Source organism: Xiphophorus hellerii, chromosome 16 (genome assembly GCF_003331165.1).
Source record: "Xiphophorus hellerii strain 12219 chromosome 16, Xiphophorus_hellerii-4.1, whole genome shotgun sequence".
NCBI lineage: Eukaryota > Metazoa > Chordata > Actinopteri > Cyprinodontiformes > Poeciliidae > Xiphophorus > Xiphophorus hellerii.
This window is the reverse complement of record NC_045687.1, coordinates 9,816,433-9,843,615: the sequence shown is the minus strand read 5'-3', so window position 1 is coordinate 9,843,615 and position 27,183 is coordinate 9,816,433. Positions and strand designations below refer to the sequence as shown.

Sequence of the window (27,183 nt, the reverse complement as noted above, 5' to 3'; positions counted from 1 at the left end):
GTCTTACTAACGCATGCTTGTCTCTTCATATCTTGTAATTACCCGGAATAACCACAAGAGGGCAGTTTTGATTGCAAAAATAGCTGTCCGTAATTTTCATAAACATCTGGGGAAATGCTATCACTAATACTATCTAGCTATTAAAATCAACTAGAGGGGAGTATGAATCACAAATGCCTTTTTTGCCTAAAGATAAATCAGTAAGTGAGAAATTATTGTCTTATTATAACTTATAACTAATTGTTTTTCACCAATAAAGTTGCTTTTTTCACTTGCTGTAAAAAGCAAATTTTTACAGCCAGATTTTTATTTTTTTTTTGCGCCATAATTTTCACTTTCAGATAATGGACTAAAGTGTTCAAAGAGATGCTCAAAGCTTTGCATTTTGTTTTATAGCCTAACTCTGTTTCAACCTTGCCACGGCATCTCTGAGTTGTAGCTTGTAACCTGAGGCCTTTGCAGAACAACTGCAAAGATAAACTTATTTACAAATGAGTACCTTTGAAAAATATTGTATGACTACACTAGATTTTATCTAGGGTTGTCAAAGTAAAGCAGTCTGGCCACACTTTTCTGAGTTTTATTTGTAAAAGCATGCGAAATTCAAGTATTCACTACCTGTCTGCACTACGTTGTGTTGCTCCATCACATAACACCCAAATAAAACTCATATATGTCTGTGGTTGTAAAATGACAAAATATGATGTATTGTGTATTAATATTACAAAGTGCTGCATTTTGGTTTATTTGTAGAAAGAGCCAACTTAAAATTGACCAGCTCTACAACTGAGAAGCAACATATTTCTTCACCTACAAATCAAGAGTGAGTTGCAACATTAAAACAGACACTTTCTCTGTTTTATTTTCTATAAAACAGATGAGTTTATTCAATGATCATTACATACGTATTCAGAGACCTCAAGAGACCACTCACATACCAAACAAAACTGAGGAAAATGTTATAACAACCCCCCAAAATAGAACAAATGCAACACAAAAATTAAAATACCTGAATAAAGCAAATTCTGGGCTGAGCTGCATTTCAGCACATTCTCTGTAGAACTCATGGCACATTATGTCCAACAGTTATCGTGGAAAACAAAAGGATAAAATGGAATGAAAGTATTTTTCTTAACACTTTTGAAACAGGTCTAATAATAACATTATATATTCATACATGGTGGCCTTGAAATAAAAAAAACCCAAAGTGAATTAAGCACTAAACCTTTCCTGCTCATCTTTTTAGTCTTCATCAACAGAACATTTATCTACATATCTGGGAACATGCCTCGTCGCGTCACACAGTGGAAAAAAAAAAAACCTCACACATTCACGCAGTCGCTCAAATTTACACAATCAAACTTACAGACCAGACTGAAAACGCTAATGTGGAAACGCTGAAACACATCTAGCTAAAATCTGCTGAGAGAACAAAATGCGAAAGTAGTTGTCAGATGTTTACACTTAAAGATGCCCAGCTAAAACTAAATTTTAAAACCAGAATATTGACAACAGGTAAAATATAAAATGCTGTCTTTACCTTTTTTTTCTCATTTTTTTTTAAAAACACAAACTCTCCAAAAAAAATCTCCCTCCCGTTTTAAATATTAAACCTCCCACTCCTGATGTGCCACTTTCTAAGTCCCCTCAAAGTGTAATATAAGCCAACAAGAATTGCAATACAATACAGGCACTGGAGAAAAAAAAATACACTTTAAGAGACAAATAGAGAGGACAACATATGTTCAGATTTTAGCCCAGCTCCAAAATGTCTCCAGGAACAGAATTAGAACTTACATCCACTATTATCAAACAAGAACAAAGATAGAAATCCAAACCATTTTCAACTTTTTTTTTTTCTTGTTTTGACATTTCTGGTTGATCGTGTTTTTTTTTTAAACGCTGTCAAGAGTGCCTGTTGTGAATTGGAAGATGATTGAAAGCGGGAGCTTCATCTGGTCCCATTAACAGTTTTTTACTAACTTGTTTTAACTGTTAGCTAGAAAAGATGAAATCGTTTCTTCTTCCTTAATTGTATCTTTCTAATGTTAAGCACTGATTTTAGTCACAACAGAATCCTCAAAGGCAACGCAAGAGGCTTATCCAATCCAGTAGTGACTGTTGTGAACAGCCGAACATCAATATCTGATAGGAAAACAAATATAACGACACTTGCAGTGAAACCCAACTAAAGCTCAGAAACAACTGGCTCTTAAACTCTTCTGGTAGCTAGTTTTTGTAGTTTTTAAATGACAAATACAAGATGAAAATTGATCTTTTCTTTGATAAATACTCACTGGAGCTATGATAATGCATATATTCAGTTTTTTGCCCGCTATCTACCTACAATGCTTAGAGAAGTTATTTAACATAAAAGATATTGAGTTGTTTGGCATAGGTGGTGGAGTGTATTGGCGCAAGGAGAACCCAGGTGGAAAAGCAGACAGATCCAAAATAAACAGTTTTTGAAGCATAAGAAAATATTTTTTTACAGTAGATCCTAGATGACGGAAAAAAACATCTGCACGGCTTCTGGTTTTTGTCTGTAAGTGTTATTGGTTTGTCCATGTGTGCAGGCCATACAACATACTTATCTATTTAGGAAAGAGATGTAAGGCAAACTGTACCTTCTCTGCTGAGAAATATACATGATTTACAGTATGGAAGTTGCTCCCACCCCTTCCCCACCAAATATAAAAAAAGAAGAAAAAAAAACAACAGTTCACTAATGACAAAATAAACAACAAAAAAGACACATTTCTTCACAATTTTAGACATCTGGCAGTTTCAAAATACTTCTGCGCAGTCTGTCAGTAATTCAGAGCATTTTCACCATCTCCAGGACTGGGATGTCTTTACTCCTGCAGTATTGTTGTGCCAACACACAGTGAGAGAATCAAGTCTGACAAAGGCAACTGTGCCAAAAAAAAAAAAAGGGTTCCTTTTTTTCTCCACAACTAGAGATCAGGCAAGCAATGCTAGATTCCAAGAAAATGACATCCAAAACAATAAGAGTCCCCTCCATGTGTTCAGCCAATGGGGCCAAAGTGAGCCGTAACCACTTGTCCAGCCAGCGTTTGTTTTCAGTCTCAACAGGGCTGGTTGTGTATGCATTAAGTCTGTGGAGCGGTCTGCGCTGCATTGTTGCCATGATTTTATTCAAGAGGATGCTTGAGGCATTCATTCGCTTTTTTCTTCTCCTTCTCTTGCAGTTCATTCTGCTGTCCTCATTTTCTCAAAACAAGTTCTCCTCAAAGATAGCCATTAAGTCACTTTGAAAATTCATATCAATAGTTGCTGCCATCTGTAGAAAGAAAAGAAGAACTCAGCATTTCAAATCAGCGTTTTTTTTTTTTCTTTTGCATGTGATGTAGAGAGTAAACGAGCGTTGGCTTACCACCTCCCTCCTCCGCCTCTCCTGTTCCCTTCGGCGTGCTAGTTCCCTCTGTTGATCTAGTGAGTTCTGTGTGGAGGGCTGAGGCGGAGTGGCGGGTTGAGGAGACTGCTGGATGGCAGCCGGCTGGGATTCCTGCTGCACCTGCTGCACCTGCTGCGGTTGTTGCTGAGAAGGGGCTTGGATGTGCTGCGGCTCGAGGCGGCCACGAGGCTCCTCATGCACTCTTCTGGGAGGAGGCTCGATGACGTCCTCTTCATCCCGCCCTCTGTAAGGCGTTCAGACAAGGAATTTGCAATCAACAGATGCATAAAAGATGAATAAATGCCATTAAATGCACATCTTGTGTGAAGTTTCGCGTCTTATTGGGGGAGAAAAAGTGTTCCACATCTTTTAAAATAAGTTTTTTAAAGTTTTTTTTATAATAAAAAAAATCTTAAAGCACAAATATTAGTGTTGCCATAAAGCAGAATGTCTATGTTAATACCACAGCATCTGAATAAACTCTTTTGTTGCATTTATTTTCCTCTAGAAGTCTGGATCATTTGTGTCATTTTAGATCATAAGATAAAGATGAACTCAATCTCACCAAAAACAAAAAAATTGCCTTCACATGAACATTTTTAATAGCTTGTCAGTAGATTTTTTTATTGTTTACTGATGAGCAGTAATAAAGTATTATAAATCTCCCCTAAAACATTTCGACAGCAACTTTTTTGTGCAATAACAATCTTGCTGATCGCAATTAAGAAATGTTCTTAATTGCGATCAGCAATTAAGAACATTAATTGCTGAGAAGGTGTGTCCAAACTTTTGGACACACTTTCTCATTGAATTCAATGAGAAAGTGTGTCCAAACTTTTGGTCTGTACTGTATAAGGAGGCACTTATAGCAATATTTCAAAATTGAAGAGTTGGTTTTTCTATTAAAGTTGCTGGTCTTTGTGGGCTCAATCGGTTTTCTTTCATAAACTTTCTGAGCGTGATTTACAGATTAGTTTCCACATCCACCCACCAGGTGAATGTAGCTATCTGCCTTGTGTGTTTTCTTGTTTTACCGTTGTTTGTCCTGCTCTTTACGCAGCCGGTCTTTCTCCGCCTCTGCCTGGGCTTTCAGGGCCTTCTCCCTCTCCTCTTTCTCCCGGGCCGCACGGCGGAACTGCTCGAAGCTGTCACTCGATGACTTCACAGCAGATTGTGTTGTAGACGTTGACTTTTGTGCCAGGCTTGCCCATGAGCCCATGTTTTTGAATTTCACGTCCTGAGAACGTAAACATGGAGACTTATTAGCAGTGCTGCTCAAGGCAAATATTCAGATTTACAACAAGTCCAGAAACGGATCCTCTTACCCACCTGTACCTTTTTGGGAGCTATAGAGGTCTTGGGCTCCTGCTTGAATTTCTCCTTTTCCTGCAGGATGGGAGGTGGCCCGCTGGGCTCAGAGGAACGGATGACGGGCCGTGAACTATCCACAGATTTTAAATCTGCCCAAGACATTCATACGAGCTTTGTCAGCATCTCAGGCCGTGCATTATTTCAAGCGTTTTTCATACAGAGTAAAATAAAAAGTGTGGAGTTCTCACTCTGTTGACTCTGGCCGGTCTGACTGGGCTTGATTTCTGGATGTTTGTGATGCTCTGCTCTCATCGCAGAGTTAAACTGCTCTCCTCTCATCACTGGTGACGGAGGAAGTTTTTCCTCTTTAACCACAACTTGGCTTCCAGAGGCCCTCTGCTGCATGACGAAAGAATAATCCAAGGTCAGTGCTCCTGGCGTTTGCACCCATCTATAGAAATACTTTGTCTGGTCTCTGTAAACGTCTTACCTTTTTGGGTTGCATGTTGTGAGGTGGGGATGGGTGAGAGACGGGAGGAAACTGGGGGATTTGTGGGGAATGCATCATGAGAGGAGATGGGTTATCTCTTATGTGGCCTGTCAAGGAAGCAACAGATATGATAACCAAGCAGTTTTGGCATTTAGAAACAGCTAATAGTTGGGTTTTTTTGCATCGTTTTCTCACACCTACCAGTATTGTATGGGTCAGGTTTGGATGGCCGAGGGGAGGGCTGCTCCTGCTGCTGCTGGATGATCTGCTGTGGTTTGTTGGAGGGCATTGAGATGTTGTGTTGCGACGCCTGGGACTGACCAGCGAGTCCCGGACCCTGCTGGTAGTTCAGTTGATGCTGCTGCGCTTGCTGCTGTTGGTGTTGAGCGTTTTGCAGGTGGCGGGCCTGGTGTAGGGTAATCTGAGGGGGTGGGGCCTGATGTGATGCAGTGGGCTGGGCTTGAGAGGGAACAGAAAGCTGTGGAGGAGGCAGCGAAGTCTGTGCGGAGAGCTGCGACTGTCCCTGCATTGTCGCTGTCTGCAGGAGAGAAGTCTGTCCCAGCTGCTGCAGCTGCTGCTGCGGCGGCTGCTGCCGAACCGGCGCCTGGTGCGACTGCATGGATTGCTGCGGCTGACGGGCCGGCTGGAACTGCTGTAGGAATAACTGCACTTGGTTCATAGGTGTAGTTGACCCCGGCTCTTCGTCGTCTTCCAACAGCATCTGGGGAGGCTGGGAAGATAGCAAACCTTGAGGGGTGAGGGTGGGGGGTGACATGGGCCTTTGGTGCAGGGTTTGGTGAGTGTGGAGGATCTGAGGGGGGAGCTGATGCTGCGGTGGGGGGGCCGGCTGAAGCTGCGGCTGCTGCTGTAGAGCTGGCTGCTGCTGCTGAGGTGGTGCTGGCTGCTGCTGCTGCTGGGGCGGTTTTGGATGAAGAGGCGCTGCTTTGTGACTCGGCCGTGACGGCTGCTGAGGCATCGAACTGTGTAGAGCTGGGGTTGAACAAAAGATTCACATAGTTAACAAGAAGCAAAAAAAACCCCCAAAAAGCCAGAATCAATTGTTCAAACATCACAGTAAATATGTTATCCATGAATAATTCACTTTAATCCGATTCTGATTTGAAATGACCCTTATCAAAGTGTCTTTAATGTGCTTGAATTTTGATTTATTTATGTTTGTAAATCATCCTGAAGAATCCAAAACATATGAGTTATTGTACAACAATATATTTTAAAAGCTATTAAAATCATTTTTTTCTCTATATATATTGTTGTGAAATTGTGTATTTCCCCTTACAGATTTCATCTGTTCTTGTTTCTATTGTCACATTTTACTAATCATTGAAACAATTTCAATATCAGTCAAAGATAACCCGAGTAAATACAAAAAAAGTGTTTTCAAATTATGATTTTATTCATCAGGGAAAAATAAAATATCCAAATAAACCTGGTTCTCTGAAAAAGTTATTGACTCCCTTTATAAAGTCATAAATTAACTGCAATAAAATTTAATTTTACAGAAAGAAAAACTCAATTTCACAAGCCAATGATCATCATGGAAAAGTTTGGACGGTCTGAAAAGTGTTACAAAGCCATTTTGAAAACTTTGGCCAGCAAACTGAAATGAGGCAAAACTGGAGAGAACATGCAGGAGTGGAAGAGACCAATCAACCAAAGTTACTCCAAGAGCAACCAGACTATTTAACCAGGACAAAAAAAACCCCACAGCAACATCTGAGGCTGGAGCTTCATGTTCACAGATGCAAAAAATTAAACATACAAAGAAAAGAACACTGTGGCCATAGAGAAACAAGGAATTGACAGTTAAAAAAATAATTTGATTGCCTCAAAAGGTTGAAAAAGTGTCCTCCTTTCTGTTCCTGACCCATTTCATTAGTTTTTTTTGTATGATTCTGTTCCCCTGTTCCCACACCTCAAAGGCAATGTCTGATTTTCACTGGTTAGTTTTCAGTCATTGTTTCTTTAGAAGGACTTTTGTCAGTTTACAGTTATTTCAGTGACCATTGTGGGTTTTTTTCAGTCATAAACCGAAGGATAACAACAATTTTGTCTGCATGAGTAAATATACTTTACAATAGGCTCTGTAGATAGAAAATAAAATTAGAATGAAGTCGGTGTACACACAATATACTATCTGCAGGTTTGTGTCTGACAGACTTTCGGTTAAAAAAAACATCAACCAGGCACAAGATGGAATAGAATTACTTCAAAACAAGATTATTAAATAGAAACAATAATGTCTAGTATTTTTCTCAAATCTCTGTCTTCTTGCCCTCAATGCTATCATGATATTTAAAACATTTACATACGTATTCATCTGCACTATTTATCCAGACATTCAGTGCACATATAACCTTATGTGAACCGGAGAGATGCTGGAGATGGCACTCTCACACTTTTAATAACAAAAAATAAATAAAAATAGAGCAATAAAATCAAAGTACCTACATGCATCCTTACCTGGAGACGGGAGGACCGGATGCTGGTTGAGGAATGGGTGCGTTTCAGGGGACACTGATCCAGCAGAATGAGCGTTTATATGCGGAGGTGGAGGGGAAGAATTGCCAGTGTGGTGGGGCATATGCATGATCGGCTGGCTGAACGGAGGCAGAGGCTCGTAGCTTTCTAGCAAGTGGGACGACTCCAGAGCAGCGACGGGTTGAGGAGGCATAAAACCTGCAGGAGACGGTTGGTGCTGCTGCTTCATCTGACTGCTGGCCTGAGAGACAACAGCTTGGGACTGAAACCCAGTCTGAGCAGAGCCCGTCTGGACATGGGGATGCATCTTCTTCCCCTCTTTCACAGATTGGCTCTTCTTCTTCGGCTGCTTTATCATTCCTGGGGGGAAAAAAAAGAAGTTTAATCTCTTTTTCTGTTTGATCTGTTTTAGTACTGTGCTGGACTTTGGTTAAACACACATTCTTTTAAATGTGCTTTGTAGAAAAAAACAGGGATTTTCTACAGAAAGGTGTGGTATCGTGGGAACTTGAAATGGCAATTGAGCAGAACCCACCTGATCCCTCAGCTTCACTGTCTGAGCTTGAGCCACTGCTTTCAGAAGAAGATATTGTCTTTTTGGAGGGAGCCACTGACTCAACGGTTTTCTCAGCTACAAAAACAACTTTGTGTTAATTACTTTTGTGGATGCAACACCATAATATAAATTTATTCACACACAGCATCTTACGTGGAACCCGTTTCTTTTTCTTGAGGCAGGATGACACATATCTCTCCAGTTCACGTAGAGTTGAAGGCTTCAGTGTCTCAAAATCGATCTCAATCTCATCAGGATTCGAGTTTTTGAGCGAGGGTTCCCTCGACTGAATGATATGTACTACACGGCCAAGCTTGTCACCAGGAAGCTTGTTAATGTCCAGGCTTAGCTGCCTCTTCTCTTCGTAAGTCATGGGCTTGCATTTCTCCCCTGGGACCGGTGGTCCAGTTGTTCCAAGATCGTCCTCCAGGTTGGGAACATGCTGCAGACTGGGTGGGTGACTATTTTTCAATACCTCCTTTTTACTATAGGGGGAAACAAAACAAAAAGAGTTTACCAGATAAGAAATGTACTTTTCACTAACCTAAAAGTGCACATAATATTTTTTTCTGTTAAAAATAGGCAATGCTTGTTTACTATGTTGAAAACAGCAGAAAATGCTGTATAAATTCACACAGATGCATAAAGAGGAACTGTTGGACAAACTGAAATTTTGTATAAAACATGATGATGCATCATGACCTAAGCTGCTTGAAGGACGATACAACTGAAGTAATTCATACACAGAAATCAGTAAGTTAAATAAAATACAATCAGCATCAGTATGTTTTGAGTTTTAATGTGGCTCTACGATTGAAAACCTCATGGTTATTCCACCAAATATTGATTTCTGAACTCTTCCTGAGTTAAAACATTAGTGTTGTTGTTTCTAAATGAATATGAGCTTGTTTTCTTTGCATTATTTAACGTCTGAAAGCGCTGCATCTTTTTTGTTATTTTGACCATTTCCCATGTTCCGCAAATTAACACAAAATTTTTGCTTGGAATATCAGAGACATGTTGTCAGTAGTTCATAGAATAAAAGAACAATGTTCATTTTACTCAAACATATACCTATAAAAAGTAAAATCAGTGAAACGGTTAATTTTAAGTGGTCTCCTAATTTTTTCCAGAGATGTATATATAAAACAATAATAAAAACATGATGAGATTTACAGCAGAAGGCAAGAGAAGAAAGAAAAATCAAAGTGGACAAAAGTGGTTTTGGTCTTAAACATTGATAAATCTACCTGGGTTTCTTCTTAGTAACCACATCTTTGTTATTGTTTGTGGTCTTAGTTTTCTTGGGCAGCTGTGGAACAGGTGGGGGGTCCTGGATCTCGTCTACATGGTTTGGAATGCTGCCTTTCTTCTTATGCTTATCTTTTTTCTTCTCTTTCTTCTCCTTCTCTTTTCTCTTTGGTTTGCTGGGTTGTGGTTGCGACAGGGCAGCCAGCTGCTCGTGGACAGCCTTCAGCTGTTTGTGGAAAAAAGGAACCATTTTTAAACAAAGTTTTACAAGAGCTGAGTAACAGCTCTGCCTTCGTCTGGAGTTTCCTTTGATCACTGACCTGCTCCTGGAGCTCTGCTAACCGCTGAGCTCTTTCCTCTTCAGAGTCATCAGTGGAAGACTCAGACTCAGAGGATGAGTCACTGGAGCTGTCTGAAGATGTGTGAATGTGTGCCAAATGGGGTTGGGGTTTCACCGGGGCAGGATGGTGAAGTGTAGGAGTTTGGGCAGAAACCACTGGCTTGCTCTCAGGTTCGTCTGGCATCTTGGCAAAGCGCATCTCAAACACGTCCTATAAAATCAAATGAATCATATAGGAAATAATCATGTAGCTTGCATACTAAAAAACAACAGAAATGACTAAATTAATCAAGAATGTATTAAAATTATATCATTCCTCCACTCAACAAACACTGATAACCTTTATGTACCTGCAACTTTCGTGCCATGGATACTACTTCGTGGTCTGGTGGGTTATATTTGTAGCAGTTGGAAAACATTAACCTTACATCAGCAGCAAACTCCTGGGGATCTCGGTATTGCTTTGTTTCCAATTTGGCCTAGCAAATGTATCAAGGATTTTACTTGGCATGTCACAAAATGCACTCGTCATATTTTGGAGATTTTTTTTAATAATCATGCATTTAACAAACCTTGATGGTACTGAGGTCCATTGGATGTTTGATGATGTCGTGATAGTCGTGTAGTCCCAGTGCATCCACATCAACGGGTTTATAAAACGGCCAGGCGTAAGCAGCGTGTTTCTTGGATAGCATATCTCTAACTAGACCAGCGCAGTAACCTAGCTGATCCTGTGGTTTGGGGCTAAGACCTCCACTTGGTCCACTGAGACCGGTTACCATACCTATGTGATGCTGAGAGTCCGGAGCCTCCTTCTTTAACAGTTTCGGTGGTCGGCTACTCTCTCTTCTGGGTAACGTCTTCCCAGATTTAGATTCTGCAGGTGAAGACTCACTCAGCTGGTCATTTGCTGTTGGTGTTGTAGTGTCCGCTTTCCTTTTTTGGCTCTTTTTTTGCTGATGTGGAAAAAAAAAGAAGAAGAGAAAATCATATACTCAGACTTCAAAACCAAATATTTATGGCACACTCTAAACAAACATTTGTAACAAATGTGCTAAGCAAAGCATTCATTCATCAAACTTACTTTGGTCATAGTTATAGGGCTCTGCAGCATAGGGGCAGTGTTCTGAATCGGTACTGGGGGAAGAGAGGTCTGAGTGGGGAGAGGCACAGAAGTCATGATAGGAACTTGAGGAACACAGTCTGGCTGAACCATGGTGTATGGCGCTCCGAGCTGTGGCGGAAGGCTGGGTAACGTCTGGGGCACAAGGGAGGGCAGAGCCTGGATTGAAGGATGTGGAGGTAGCACAGATGGGGCCTGCATTGGTCCTAGAGACTGCGGAGCTGCTGGAAGGTTTGACAGGCCACGCGTTTGTGGAGTCGTGGATGACGAATCAATGATGGTGCCTGGTTTCAAGTTTAAACCTTGGTGACAGAACAAGGCGCTTGAATTGTTATTCTGTTTCGTAGAAGATTGCTCATTAGGAGCAAGGTATAAGCAAGCAAATCACATACCACCTTCTCTCCGGCCTCGGCCACGTCCCTTTCCTGTCATGACCGGGATCTCTATTTCTTCTTGAGGCATCTCTGCAACTTTTTGAAGGAAAGCCTTCTCTAGAGCTTCAGCCATTAAAACTATGTCATCGCCAGGCTGTTGAACAGGAAAAACATCCTCAGCAAAAGTGGAAAGACATCAGAAACATTTGTATTTCATAGCAACCATGGCTCTTGTGTGCAACTATGTTACCTTGTTGTATATATAGCAGTTGGTAAACATCGTGTTGAAGTCCTGAATACATTCTTGGGCATTCCAGTAGTAGCTATTCTCAAGTCTTTTTTTGATTGTTCCCATGTCCATAGGTGTTTTAATTATAGAGTAGTAATCCTAGAAAAAAATTTGAAAAATGTGAGAACAACAATTTCTTAAATTGCAACATTATGTAATTGATATGGTAAGGCTATTATAACATTTCCACCAAAACTTGTAGCATCTACATGTCACAAACTAAACTGATTTAATTTATAATTTATTTACAAATTACTGATTCAACTTATTTTGGATTTTTACACCAAATCTAGGGTAGCAAATATAAGTTATTTCAACATACATTTCCCAGAGAGCTGACCAAAACCAGTCCTTGAATTGCTGAACTCTGTGCCACTAAGCAGCATTAGATTTTCTATATTTATGAGTGAACATGATTAGCGCATGACCAGATTCTCACACTTCCTAAAAAGTGATGGTAATCTCCGAAATAAACAAATGACACATTACATAATCAACAAACGTGGTTTGAATCGGATATGAACCTAACCTGTTTGTCTTTTTAAATGCCTTGAGATTACTTGATGTGCATTGGGATTGTATTCCTTGAAAGTCTTAAGGAAGATTAATATTTCAAATAATACTATTTTATAGTAGTAATTATATAATTTTACTTACAGAAACAGTGCACAGATGTTCTTAAATGGGACGATAAAAGCACTAGCCAATTCCCTCAAGTTGAACGAATAAAATGCATTTTTTCTGACATAAATCTTGCTAATAATCCCCTAATGGAAAATTTTAAGCAACCTAATGATGAAGATATGAGGGACTTAAAAATGTGCTTTAACAGTTGTTTCTTTACTTGTTATGGTTATGCAACAAAAAAGAGCAGGTTGTACTCACAGGCAGGTTAAGTTTAATGGCATCCACTGGTGAATGAAAAGGCCAGGCATACTGGTGCTTCCATAGGGATTTTACCACAACTTTTAGTAGGTACTGCAGCTGGTTGGTCTGGCGTTTCGCCCTGCTAGGACTGAAGAACTCTGGGGCTGGAGGATTGCCCGTTTGCTGAGCCTGCCCCTGGCTGCTGCCCGACATCTGCGCAGTATCCAGGCCGTCTCCCATTCTGACAGGGTTAGGCGTGGGCTCAGGTCCCAGAACGGGAGCTGGAGCGAGAGTAGGGGCAGAGGTAGTGGTGCTGGCAGAACACCAGTTCAGTCTTGGCCCCGGCACAGACTCCACTGACAGAGTACCACTGATCCCATTGCACTCCTCACTGGAATCTCTGGAAAAAATAAAGCGTTGAACTGTCATTAATATGTTACAGCCATCAAAATACTCAAAGATATAGCACAGACTTCAATAAATATTTTTTTTCCTAAAGTAAACAAAGGACAACTGATACAACTGAAACAAAGAGGTTTTACACTGCCAGCAACAGAGTTATAAGAGACAGTCAATAACAGATATGTACCTAAAGGTGTACCAAATATAAAAGCCACAACTCTTACCTAAAACTTTGATTAATTCAGTAAAGCGAGAAAAGATAATTTTTTTTTGTTATTTTATCCATGTAAAGATTCAGTTAACCTTTCACTGAAAAGCAAACTGATAAAAATAAGAACAGATACATCCCTGTTTTCACCGAAAATCTTTAGCACAAGTTGATGAAATTATAGATATGATCAGGAAATTTGGGTCAAAACAAACACTGGCTAACATCTTTAAGAAACCATCTTTGTTCCTGTTATCTTGGAAAGCACTGATGAGCTGCTTTACTTCTTATTGCTCTTTTTCTTTTTCCTGGACCAAACAGATATGTAAGAATTTATTATTGTTAAAAAAATTACCCATTGTACACCTAACACAAATTAAATGGCAACTTTGAAAATGGCCTAATGCATAATGAAAATCCAATAAATCAAAGGCCCTTTAAGATCATCCTTTCAATTCATGATTTGCATATGTTCTTTACATGTTCAATCAGCTGATACATCCCAACCTGACACTGGGGTGTGTATATCTGTGTGCGTGGGTTGAAATCACAGAGCACATAAGATGTAATGGTAAGATGGGATTACAGAACAAATGTGGCTTACATATATGACACAAAGTGAAGAAAGTCGCATCAGCAAGCAACTGCAAACAAATCAATGCAAGCAAATTTAATTAAAATCTCAAATTTTAATTGTAGTTGTCAAGAGATTCCCCTCACTTGACCGGTTAATAAGATAAATCAAATATGTACATTCAAACTACACCAGATAACCCACTGGCAAAGTGTAACAACACAACTAAAACTAATCAGTCAAGAGGTTCACTTCCTCATGCTTCCGGTCTTATGTTTTTCTCAAACCTAAAAAAAGCGTTGACCTTTGACCGGGGCATAGATCACTGTCGGCTACTGTGGAATGTTTTCTGAGGAGACAGGAAGGTGGCTTGAGTATTAGGGTGGGGGTGAAGACCTCACACCGGGAAATCTGGTTTTACATGCGTCTTCAGAATACATGCCTAACTTGAAAGGAGGCAACAACTGCCGTCTGTAAAAACAAACCATTAATCGTCCATGTGAAGATATAAGGTTTAAATTCAGGCAAAACTGTAGATCTGCAGATTTCACTAAGAATCACAATGATGGCCTGTGTTTTATCTAGAAGCAGAGATATAAATAATTAATTGGGCAATGGTAACAATACACCACTCTGCTTATTCACGCCGATACCCACACTTTTTGTCAGTTAACAAGCTATTGATTTTACTGAGGCTTTCAGTCCTTGCTTTATTTGCACTGGAATATATTTTTAGTCTTTAGAATAGAGACCAAAAGTGAAACGCAAAATTTGCACCTTTTTTTCTAATAAAAAACAGCAGAAATGAACAATATGTCTGCATCAACATTAGTATTGGCTAATGTTAGTAATTTTTTCACATATTGGTATCCAATAACTAAAACTGGGCTGATGTTAACAAACAGCGTTTAGTTTCTTCCTGCTGCCATTTGTGTTTATGGAAGATGGAAAGGAGGATGTAAACCATGTGGCGTTTGTTTGGTCATGTGACAATTAGTGATACAATGCAGGATTGCAGGGAATTAAACTAAAGCAGAGAAACGTCGTCAACATTGTGGATGTTTTTTCCACTGTGTCTAAAGGGTAGCAAAATATATAAAACATCAGTAAATATTATCAGCCAAAACAGCAAAAATATTGGATAATAATAACAAACAAATGTTTATATTTTTGCAGCCCTAAAAAGATATAATTTGGAAGAACAACGGCAAAACTGTTCAAAACCATAAGATGTAGAGGTAACAATCCTAAGGCATTTCAAGTCAGAAGGCTAATGTGATCATAAATTGATTACTGATTTAGCATATTGGTCCCTAAGACACACATTTAAGCCTTCTCCACACTCAAACAATCTCTGAGATTCCGAAAAGAACCAGATACAAATAACAGGGAAATAAATGTCAAAAAAAACGTAAGATAACAGAATACATTAAAAAAAAATCTGCACCACCAGCTCTGAAAACAAAAATGCTTATGAACTTACAACAATCTGAAGTAATGAACAACCAAACATTGAGCTCGAGATCTTTTCTTTAATCTTAAACCAACAGAAATACTAATAAAAATCACAAAAGTCCTTTTTGGAGGTCTGTCTTTCCTTGCTAAATACATTAATGATTGATTATATTGATTGATAAAAGTAATAAAACTAATTGATATATCCTTCCTCTTTGTTGAATTATTTGTTGGTTTATTTTAACCAGATCTGTGCTAAAAATTTGAACCACAAAACAGAAATGCAAAACAAACACTTCTCATTAATGTGCACCTTTAAGGTTCTTTAAATGGCAAAAAACATAATCTTTGGTGAAACTGTAGTTGTTTAGTTTATTGGCTCTACATAGCGACTGTTTTAAAGTGCTAAATTTATGAAAAATCTCTGGTTCTGTTCTCTAACACTTGACATTTTTTCTAGAAGCAAACGGCTACTGTCTGTTTGCTTAGCTCAAGAGGGTTCAATGAATTTTAATATCTTTGAGCTTCTCCTACTTAACCAAGATTATTTTTGTGTCTCTAAAATCACATCAGACATCTGCAAGTTACGTACAGGAGCACTTGGTTTGGACAGACTTTAGGAACTACTCAGGAATTAGTTTTTATTCAAAATAAACCATGACTAATGTTTTCTCTATGATCATTTCAAGGAGTTTGTGGGCACATACTGTTCTAAAACAGTTGGAAACAATATAATAAATAATATTGAGACATTGCCATTAATGAGTCTATTTTATGTTTTAAAGCAATGATATATAAATCACAGTATCTCAAAATATGACCTTAGAGATGAAGCGCAAATCTGCGCTTCATCAACTTTTTCCAAATAAGGTAAAACCTGTAAAATGCTAGAAACACTCAGGGTTTCAAACACTAAAACAAAGGAAGACAGAACCTGATGTTAGCCAAATCATCGTTTAAGACTGAACAAAGACAGCCAAATGGACAGAACAGTCAACTTTATTGTTAAGTTATTCTAAACAGATTCATAATACAAATGCCAAAACTATCAACACGGCTGTTATTTCAACACATCATTAAGATTTGTTTAATAATTATGTATAATTTTAACGGATTCTTATTTTTCATTTCATACAAGATATTGCCTAAGAGGGCAGAAAAAGCGTGAAGCATAACCTACGTATGTATGACATAACACATGAATCTAAGGGATGGGCACAGAATCAATGAGAAAGAAATGTGATGTTAGTCATAAGCCAACTGATGACAATATTTTTTTATTCAAAATCATAAAAGGAAAGAGTGGTATGAAGAAAGGAAATGAAATATAAAGAAATGTATTAGTACGCACTAGGGATGCAAACAGTGAATCAACTTGCAATTAACTGTTGCTTGATGGTTTATTAAATTAAAATTGGTTCCTTTGGAACAAATTTTTCTAATGCAGTCTGCCATGCACTAAGGCAGACTGCATGGCAGCCTTACTCCAAATTACATATGTGCTGCAAAGGTGAGGATGCAATGACAGAAAAAAAGAGTGGGTGAGGGCATAAAGCAGAAAACATTTTAACATGATTGAAAAAGTCATAGTGCCAATAAGCATGATTGAATTTGAGGGTTAATGCACTTTATGGAATGAAGTTTTAAAACTCCTTTAAGAACCACGGTAACTGCCTGCTTAAAAGGAGCTAAAATAAAAAGGTATGGTTCAGCATAGTATGAAAAATTATCCTTCATCAATTAATCGATTGATCTTATCGATCGACTAACAACTCTAGTTCAACTGAATCGATAACTTGCATCCCTATTACCTACTCATTATTTTTCACAAACAATTACACTTTGGCTTTATCTGACATTAAATACACTATGTACTAGAGACCTGGTCATGTCAAAAAATATGTAGTGCAATCTGTATAGACCACGTTTATTTTTAGACGCAATGCCACTTTGGTGTGGTTTCTACAAGGAAGAAAAGAGCACAAGATGTTTATTAGGCAACAGAATTGGTTATTTTTTTTGCCAAATATTATTTTGACCAGTCAAGGACACCTAATTTTTTGTTCTTTAAAATCATTTTCAAGAGGGCCTGAAAAAAAATAAGTGTTGCTCATGTTTTGTCTAATACTCCAAAAAACTTTGGTTGGTGGACTGTTACTTAATAGGAGTGATATATCATCAAATCGGAGCTGCACAGTGGCACAGTTGGTAGCACTGTTGTCTTGCAAGAAGGTCTTGGGTTCAAGTCTCAGCCTGGGGTCTTTTTGCATGGAGTTTCTATGTCCAGCCGGTGCATGAGTAGGTTCTCTCTGGGCATTCTGGCTTCCTCCCACAGTCTAAAAACATGACTATTCGGTAAATTTGTCTCTCTAAATTCTCCTTAGGTGTGAATGTATGTGAATGTTTGCTTGCCTTGTCCTGTTTGTCTCTGTGTTGCCTTACAATGAACTGGTGACCTTTCCAGGCTGTACCCCCCCCTCTCACCCATTGACTGCTGGAAATAGGGACCAGCCCCCTAGATAATGGATATATGGCATCATCAAATCCACTAGTGATTGACACTGATTGATTTCCTGTGTCTCTGATCCTGATGGATCAAACCAATTTACACAAGAGTCACATTCAGCCAACGCACACACATTTATACACCGATACGCAAATCAGTAGGCAACTCGGGGTTAAGTACATCAACATGTGACAGGAGGAAGCTGAAATCAAACCTACAACTTTCCAATCACAAGGCAACTACTCTACATACAGAGCCACATTTGAATCAGGTGTCCTGGAGTAAGGATACATCTAAAGACCCTTGTCCACAGGTGTGGCTTTGACCAGTTCTGCCCCAGTCTGCCCAAGCCCAATTTGTCTCTATTATTAGATCCTCCTCTGTTTATTCCCACTTCAAGGATAATACAAGACAGGACAAGCAATTAGACTGACAACAGACTGCAAATGTTAATTGGCCCAGCCTTCATTAAATGAACAAAGGCTGGACCTTACAAACTCCAAATAACAGCTCATCCACCACAGTGGACCGGCGGGCCTGGCGTCTGCTGTTGAGTGTGGAGGAATGTAACCATAGGCAACGCCAGAAACACACAAGTTAACCTTTGAAGCTGAATGACTGCGATTTTGCAGCCCTGCAAGAAGCACATATCTTGGAAGAACTGAAACAAAATAAAGACGTGAGAAACAGTGCAGGACTGGTCAGTGTTTTGTCAAAGCTATAGTTTTTCATTGGCTGGTGTAAAACACCTGAACAACCTTACATGAGTTTGCCTATGTGCATGTTATTATTTGACTGCGTATTGCTTTTCAATAAAGTCTGTGTATATATTATTTGCCTGCATAATCTAAGTCCAAAGGTTGCACATGTTGAAAAAATTAAGCACCACAATGTAAATAGATCTGCCCGTATAGCAAACTAATCAGTTAATCGCAACCGTTTTCATTAAGTTTCAGTCAGCAAAAAATTTCTAGAAGACAAAGTGAAATATCAAGGTTTATTAGAGTCAGCCTTGATAACATCCAGATGGAGGATGGAGATGTAACATCATTTTAAGTTTTATTTTAATTAGTTGACACTGTTTGTCTTTAAAACAAAACGAATATCTGGGTTTGTTTGAGCCCATCTAAACCTCAACCTCAAGTTCTCTGTTGCTGAGTGTTGCTGCAAACGGCAATCATCCAATTGGAGCAACAGCCAAAGCTCACGGCCTGGCTATGTTTCCACGTTCCTGCCCATATTTACGCCCAAAATATTAGGGCGCAGACTGCAGTGGAGACACTCCCAGCTTGGCTGGAACTGATCCAGACTTTAAGGACCAGGGTTGAGGACTACTGGTCTAAAATGTATGGAAATTGTTACAATGGGAAGAAAACTGAAAGGTAGCTACTTCTGGCATCACAGAGGTGTTTAAAATTGACAGTGAGCACAAAGGGTGGAAGGTAATATACTTAATTTTCTTCAGAGGCATGTTGACTGTTTCTTCAGGTTGCACAACAGGAATTTGAGCCAGATGCCACAATTATCCACCTTCTAGGCTATAATTATTGTAATTGCAAAACTGTAATATGAGATGGTAAAGATAGTTCAAAATGTGAACAGTCATTGTGTCTTTTTAGAAAATAAAATAAAATCATGTTTAACTGCAGAGTTATCTAATACATTCATCCCTGCGTCACATACAATTTGCGGTCATCTCTGGTTCTACTATAAAAAATCATGGTGGATTTCAATGGCTAGGCCGCAAAAGGCTTTTATTACAAAAAAAACCTACAGATTTTCTTTGTAGTAAAGAGATATGCTGGAACTCAGCTTGATTTTATCTGTATAAATACAGTCTCATAACCTAATTTTACAGTACTTTATGACTGCTCATTGCTCATTTTACCATTAATATTGAGCTCATTGCTCAATTTTCAAATGGCTTCAAATGGAGCAATTAAGTGCTCCATTTAGGAGCTTTAATAAATTAGTGACTGGAAATCGGCCACAAAATATTTTATATGTGCGTTTACTTGTATGATTCCACTTTTGGTTGCAAATTGATACCTTTTTCTGTTACTTTAGGTCATGATTAGCCTGCGCGTGAATGCAATTATTTTCCTCTATGCCATGCTTCACACAAATATGATTTTATCTAACATTAGGTCTTTTGTTAGTGTAAAGTTACAAACTTAAAAGAAGTTCCCCTTGTGTTGGCTACAAGCGTTCACTAAATGCGTCAATCCATGAGGTCACACACCAACTCAAATAGGCAACACATGAGTCATGAAACTAACAGGAAGAGACAAGAATCAAGCTCACTCTTTATAGTTAAACTTCCAGCTGTTTAGGATAAGCAAGTCGAACCATTCCAGGAAGCAGGAGATATTCCTAATACTAATATGCACAAGGCCATGCTTTAAACCCACGCACCACCACCCAGGTTTTAAGCTTTTGACTTAAAGTTTTGATGATGCTGTTCTCAACTCAACACTGAAGATCTACTTCAAATTGGGCCAGTTTTTTTTAAGTACATAAAAAAAACACCCTGTACTAACTCTACATTTTATCTTCTCTTGTTATTCAATTGTTTCATTAGCAAATAAATTATGACTATTACATATCTTAAAGGTTTGTTGGTGAGTGTCACCACGAAACATTACCTTTTCACAGAGACTGAATGTGCAATTTTTTCCAGAAGGGCATCCAATTGTTGAAAATCCAGCAAATCATTCGACTTGGAGTGCATCTTGTAATCCATTTATCAATTCCACCAAACAGAAACAGAAACCAAAGAGGCCACATATGAATTGGAAAGAAGTTATTTTTTCTTTTTGGTTATTCCAAAACCATTCATTCCTCTGGCTCAGTTATGTGTTCTAAAATCCCACAAGACATGGTGAGTAATCCTGAATGTAGACCAGGAAGAGTTTAAGAGTGGTTGTTCCAGGAAAGAAGCCAGTCTGGAAAGAGTATGTCCAGGCAGGAAGGAGAGGCTGTTGGAAACCTACAGCCAGCAGGCTCTGTTAGCTGTGTGAACCGGTCCTCTCTCTACCCCATCCCCCTCTCAGCAGTACAACAGCCCAGTTGCCACAGGCTCTTCGCTCCATTGTGTGTCCTCTCTGGGGCCTCCCCAAAAAAGTGAAAACAAGCAACAAGCAAGAGGTGTACAAAGACGATAGGACCAGAAAGAGAGTTCTAATAAGATCCTGGGTTCGCACTTTATTCCTTTACCTCTCGTTCACCCTCTCTCTCGCACTGCTAGACCAGCATGCAGTTACTCAACAGTAAAAATGGCTCTACCGCTTCCTCATTCAGCAAGCCTCTGCCCACACAGCCCTCCCTCTCTCCTACGCTCTTGCTCATTCCACCCCTCCCCTCTGTCCCCATCAATAGCTTGAGTTTCTTCCTCTCTCTCATTCTGAGTTACACCTTCAACACCCCACCCCCTTCTTGTTTTTTTTTCTCTGTCCATTTCAATAGGCCCCACCCCCAGACACACTTCGCTTTAAATTATATTGTTTATAACTTCCACTTCCAAATTAAGGAAGCCCTTTTCTGAACTCCAACCTTTCTATATCAACCATTCATATTATGTCTTGAGTTATTCCAATGCAAAAATATCCATTTATAATAACTACAGAAAAAAAACAAAGTTCAATTTGTAATAATCATTAGTGATGAAGTATGCTGTAGTTATAGATCTAAATTTCCACATCTGCAAAATAATGTGCAACAAAAGATAGATTTTATTTTTTCAAACCACTTTGAACCACTCAGAAAAGTAGAAAAACAAACCAAAAAAAACACAAATAAGACCTATGCTCTTTTATAGATCTTTTATTTAAGAGAGCAATCAATGTCAGCTCTTACATTATTTTTATATCCATTCTCAGCTCCTATATACAAGTTTTGTAATTTCATTATTTGTAACATATTCCAGTCTATTACATTATTAATAGCTCCTGCTGAAATAAAGTATGTACCATGCGTTTTTCTTCCAACAATTAATATCACTTCTGGAGCAAATAAAAGGGCATACTATTTATTACACAAATCAACTAGCCAGTGCTTCGAATCAAACAGTATACCTGAGTGGCTTTGGCATGTAAAAACAATAAAAAAAAAAAACAACACATTTTCTTTTCCATTGATCAAAACTAAAAACATTTTTATTAAAGCACAAGGCAAACTGCATGTTCTCAGATACACATTGCTTTATATAAAAGCAATGTGTATCTGAGAACATGCAAGGGGGTTCTTACCACATTACTTTGCATAAAAGCAATGTGGTAAGAACCCCCTTGAAAACGAGATGCTACATCTCAAGGGGTTGTCGTCGAAGTAAATTAACAAAAAAAATAAATAAAATAACAGACAGAGGGGGAAAATGACAGGATTTGTGGAGTTTATTATGCTTTGCATAATGGGAATAACTGCATCCTTTCTATATTTTCTGCAGCACAGCAATTTCTGATTTACTGTGATTTCTCATGTCCATGTGGATCAATGATTCTCTTGTATGAGCTCAAAAATAAAATAAGAGCACCTGCAATGTAGAATTGGGCAAACTCATAAAAATACTGCTTTCCGAACTCGAGTCTCAATTCAAGTTTGTGATCAAGGTATTTTTAAATAATCAGTATTAAAATCACTTAAAGTACCAGCCTCAAGCTTTCTGAAAGGACTGAGGAAACGGGTGGGGCCAAGTCAACCCACCTCTGTTACTCCTCTTAAGACTCCAAGCTCTGTAGTGACACCTTCCAGTACGATCGACTTATGTAACAATTAGCTTTGTGGCTTGTGCGTTTGATGTTGCAATGAAAAACTGTAATGAGACAGCCATGAGATTAAGGGTGAAAACACACTTACCACTCTTTATTAAGTAAAATATCCCAGCTGTACTGTACTTTCTAAATATTTGACTTATGTGGTTAAGCATTATGAGTTTATTAAGGGACAGTAAAAATATATTCTCTATAGCATAGTAAGTGAATATAGTCATTAATGAAAATTACAGAAATACTAATCCCTGGACATTTTAACACTTTACATATACTTTGGTAATTACTGGATGTTATTGAGGCCCCAGTACTATCATTTTTAAACTCTAAAATGAAAGTGAACAAATTTATGTAAATAAGCCACCACCCAAACACAGAGAGATAATTGTTTAAGTATTACCAATAGTTTTGTGCATATTTTAAAATTTCCTGTCAACTTTTAACACTTTTAGACAAAAAAACAAACCGAAACAAAACACAGTGGTTTACTGCCCTACCACCTCTACCACCACACTTAGCAGGTTTTCTGGGGTAAACCCTGGACTTTATAAAGATGTAATGTAGAACTGGCAGATGTACTAGTGAGAGATGCTTCCCTCATTAACTTGTGGATAAGGTCAGTAGTTTGTTTAGTTAAAATGCACAGAACACTAAAACCTCTCGTTGCCCAGAGATTTTGCAAATAATTTTTAGTGTATTTTGTATTTTATTTTTCTGTAGTATTTAATCAGTTTTTGTCAAACAAACAGGTGGGGATTGATGTTACTTCAGTCACAGCCATCTTCATGGTGATTGAATCAAACAGTGAACTGACAAAAAGCTACAAACGTAAGAGCGAAGCTAAAAAAAAAAGTAGTGGGGTATCAGTCAGCATCCAATCTATACAACAACTGGAGTAGAGGAAGATTCTCTAGTGACTGGAGGAATTTCTACAATTATTGAACTTCATGGTATGGTAAGATATGGTAGATATTTTAAAAACTTTACATTAAACTCAGCTTTTTTATGTAGTCCCTGAATATCATGCTATTCAGAAATTCCAGCTTTGAACTGATGTAAATTTATCTGGAAAGCACTCCCATGGGAAAAACTCCCATGTTGATATATAGTTATTTTAAATAAAATCATATATTTAAAATGCACTCACAACACTCCGTACAACATAAATGCAATCAAATCATTCTACCAATTCATGCTTGACTTTTTAGATAAATCAAAGTATTTGGGAACCTTTAGCAATCCACAACTTCCTACATTCACAGAAATAATTTCACATTTTAAAACAAAGGAATCTGTGACAGCTAAATCTGGACGTAAGCTCACTTGTCCTGACACACAAGTAATGATAATGGAAAAGGAGGTTAAAAAATATTCAAAGCCAAGGGGTTGAACAAAAGAGAAGATTGCTTATGAGAAGACACAAGAATCAGAGCAATCAGGATTTAGTGGAGAAAAAATGATGAAAGACACCTATGTGCATGTTGCAACGCTGTAAAATAGAGGTATCTGCTGGCAAACAGTGGTTCCACACAGTATTAACATAAGCGGTGCCAATAATCTTAAGTAAAAAATAAATCTTAATGTGTGATATTTTCCACTCATTGATAAACTGTGCTTGAGCAAAAGAATGGCTTTTCCTTAATTTTTTATAGTGAAATTATCATACTGCAATAAAAGATGGCCTTATTGAACCTAATATAAGGCTTTTTCACATCTTTGCAATCGGTGAATTTGACAGCAGAAAGTACAGTAACAATTTCAGAAGGTATGGAGAAATCGAAATCAAAACTTTCAAGAAAATATGCAGCTGATTTTGTCACAACTGCTGCAAATCTTTCATACTCTTTACACTGCAGTGGCTCCATTGTCAAAATAATAGAGCTAGCTGAACAACATAGAAGAAATGTCATAGCATCAAATTAAACTGGGGCATATTTAAGGGATGAAACATTTTCTCAGTTTTAGTACAATGTAAGTTGTCTGCTCATCTTTTGATTTGATAGGCACTGAATTTGAATAGTATATAGCCACAGAAATGCACAATTACTGCAAGAAATGTAGTGGACAATAAAACCTTCTTCAGATTTTAAACACAAAATCTGAATATACATTAAGAAAAACTGATATTGTGATGAATTCTGTGATGACTATATTTTCATATTTTTGTCCCCATTTTCCTTCATCACGTCTTACCACTTCTGGTGTGCTTTAACATCATGGCAACTAAAAATACACATCGAGTGTGGGCATCGAGTGCATTGACAGTTTCTCTACCAGATGAGAAACATTATTGGCAGGCAGAACATTTAAAAATATAACATGTTTTCAGCAACCACAATAAAAATAGTCTTTTGCAATTGTGATATTGCAGACATTGATGTTGCTGACAATACAATCTCAAAATTAATTTACATTTAGATTCAAACCTCTGTGATAAACAGGGTCTATTCTATCGACAATAATGGTTAGCATGAGGCTTGCAAATACTATCAGCAGCAGAGTTCAAAAGAAAAAATAAAGGGCAAGGGGACTGTATACTGTGTATAAACAATACAGTTCAATAGAGAAGCTGAATAACATTTTGAGTAATAAACTAATATCAGTCATTAATTTTGAAGGATAATAAAAAAAACACAGCCCAAGATTATGTCACGGTAACAAATAAATGAAATAAGAGGCCTCAAATACAGGGCATGAAAAAAACAACAACAATTGATTAAAAGGAAAGCAAAAGCTTCTTGACATTCTACCAACTTGCTTTTTCGTGTAATTGATCGAGCTTGTGTTTACAGTTCTAAAATGTGAAGGCTTAATTTTGCCAAGAAAAATCTAATGCGGTTAATGTGACTAATAACTGCATCCTTAGTCACATTAACAATGTGACTAGGAAATGATTCAGTGCAAAACTTGGTCTAAGCTGTCTAAAGCACTGATTGCTAAAAAACTGCTTGCTGTCTTAATTTTTATTCTTTTATTTATTCTTAATTCTTTTATTTACATGAGACGAGATGTACAGAGTAACACCTTCCATACCTGATTGATAACTTCTAGACTCAACTATAGCTTTACAACATTCAAATGGCAATACAAGCCTCAGTACCACATAATACAATAGAGTAAAGTTTACAGTAAGCATAATGGTAGAGTCTTCAACAACTTCTGTAGCTTGTACCTTCAGGCAAGAAATGAGCTTTGTACTGGCATGTGATTGTAGGTGAGCTACTGGCTATTATAAAATCGTATACTTACACATTTTGGTATGTCAACTGTACCATCCATTATCTTTACAAAAACAGAAACATTCGTTTCAGGTTAGAAAATCATGTAGATCTCCTGCGGGAGGAAAACGAAAGCTATAACTGGCCACAACAAGACTAGTCTTAAAGCCAATAAGGAAAACCTATTCCTTTGTGTTTGTCTCAGTAATCTTAATAGTTTGACCAAAATCACAGGTGTTTGAGATGCTGGAAATCATTAGACTGATTCAAAGCGACAAATTATAAGATAATAACTGCTACCAAGCGACCACCGTCGAAGAGCCAGGTCCCAAATGTTAGGCCACTACTGCTCGGGTTTCGTAATAGACACCAATGCCATCCATAGTAAAACAGAAAAACAACGATAGCATCCGCGTTTAATGCTTTGGCATTCAACATTTCAGACAAATATATAGCGTGTTAGCTAATTGAACAATTAGATGTATTCTTAGCCAAAGGGTTCGTCTGAGTGTGCGCCACCATCACCGTGACGGCGTCACCGTCTCCCATAACACAAGACAGTCGATGGGAAAACAAGCGTTAGGCTCCTCTAGACAGTACTCGCACAGACATTCGTTGGGCGAATTGAAGAGTAATTGTCACTATCCGTGGGTGAAACAGGCAATAGGTGTCAGGCAGATGAACGTTTTAGGTGCGGTTATTGTGTCTTTTGACAGACAACTGCAAAACTAGCTTTAGCTAGCAAGCTAGCTACTCAGAACAGGCCGCCGAGCAAGAGAACGGTATCTGTGGGCGCCGGGCATCTTTACTGCCGGCGAGGCATTGACATCACTGTTACCGCATCTCTTGCCCTCTATTTGCTCGGATTCCTGAAGCATAATGACTGGCAAAACAGTGTCGTAAACAACGGCATTTACCTGTGTTTCTCAGGTTGCCAGGGCGCGCGGGACCTTTCTCTCCGAGGATCCTGAACACCTCTCGTTATGGATGACGTCACGCGTAAAAGTCCTTGCTTGAGGACGTAAAGACTGTGTGCTGCACACTGGAAATAAACTTTGCTGTTAATGGGGGGTTTTTTTTACAAAAAATGGGCATGAACACATGAGATTATCTATACCCTTAAATCATCGAGGTGATTATATTTTTGTTTACTTTCTTCCTGTCTTTACTATGATATTCACCGATGAGTTGCCTAGACAAATATGTTATTTTCTATAGAGATTACCAAATGCTCAGATTGTTGTTGTTTTTCTATTATTATTATTATTATTTTAATTTTCACCCCAGCTTGTTTCATTTTGTTACCATTCTGCTCCATATGTCCTAAAAGCCAGTGCGAGGTGAATTGTTTGTTTTTTTTTAAAGATGGGCAAGACATGTCAAAGATAAAGATGTTAGGTTCAACATAAACATGGAGGGCAACAAAACAACATTACAATAAACACAAATCAGTGGTTTATTTACAGTTCCGGGAATTTTAATGATATTTCTCTCGATGAGTAAAATAAAAACGAACGATATTCTACATCCTTTACA

General features: G+C 38.3%; 1 protein-coding gene across 6 annotated transcripts; it reads right to left on the bottom strand.

Annotated features, from left to right (window-relative positions):
- Positions 1-841: 841 nt before the first annotated feature.
- Positions 842-26,708, bottom strand: brd4 (bromodomain containing 4). 6 transcript variants are annotated; one of them, XM_032588356.1, is made up of 20 exons: positions 26,565-26,630; positions 25,679-25,762; positions 12,537-12,918; positions 11,613-11,750; positions 11,381-11,516; positions 10,950-11,290; positions 10,438-10,821; positions 10,216-10,344; positions 9,846-10,076; positions 9,525-9,751; positions 8,428-8,759; positions 8,254-8,349; positions 7,689-8,078; positions 5,421-6,209; positions 5,220-5,326; positions 4,978-5,128; positions 4,748-4,878; positions 4,453-4,655; positions 3,398-3,662; positions 842-3,304 (listed from the first exon to the last, which is right to left on the bottom strand). In XM_032588356.1, the coding sequence occupies exons 2-20, from the start codon at positions 25,702-25,704 to the stop codon at positions 3,236-3,238; spliced, it is 4,527 nt and encodes a 1,508-aa protein (XP_032444247.1). In that variant the 5' UTR covers positions 25,705-25,762; positions 26,565-26,630; the 3' UTR covers positions 842-3,235. The 6 variants fall into 6 exon arrangements, with proteins under 6 accessions (XP_032444247.1, XP_032444248.1, XP_032444245.1 ...); XM_032588357.1 differs by lacking the exon at positions 25,679-25,762 and having other exon boundaries at positions 26,565-26,708; XM_032588354.1 differs by lacking the exons at positions 25,679-25,762; positions 26,565-26,630 and adding an exon at positions 20,309-20,942 and having other exon boundaries at positions 4,754-4,878.
- Positions 26,709-27,183: the final 475 nt, after the last annotated feature.

Coding starts and splice junctions, on each gene's coding strand:
- brd4 (XM_032588352.1), bottom strand. CDS start 20,406: ATGGATTACAAGATGCACTCCAAGTCGAATGATTTGCTGGATTTTCAA. Junction 5,327..5,420: donor ACCTGACCCATACAATACTG/GTAGGTGTGAGA, acceptor CTTCCTTGACAG/GCCACATAAGAGATAACCCA. Junction 3,305..3,397: donor AGAGGCGGAGGAGGGAGGTG/GTAAGCCAACGC, acceptor TTCTTTCTACAG/ATGGCAGCAACTATTGATAT.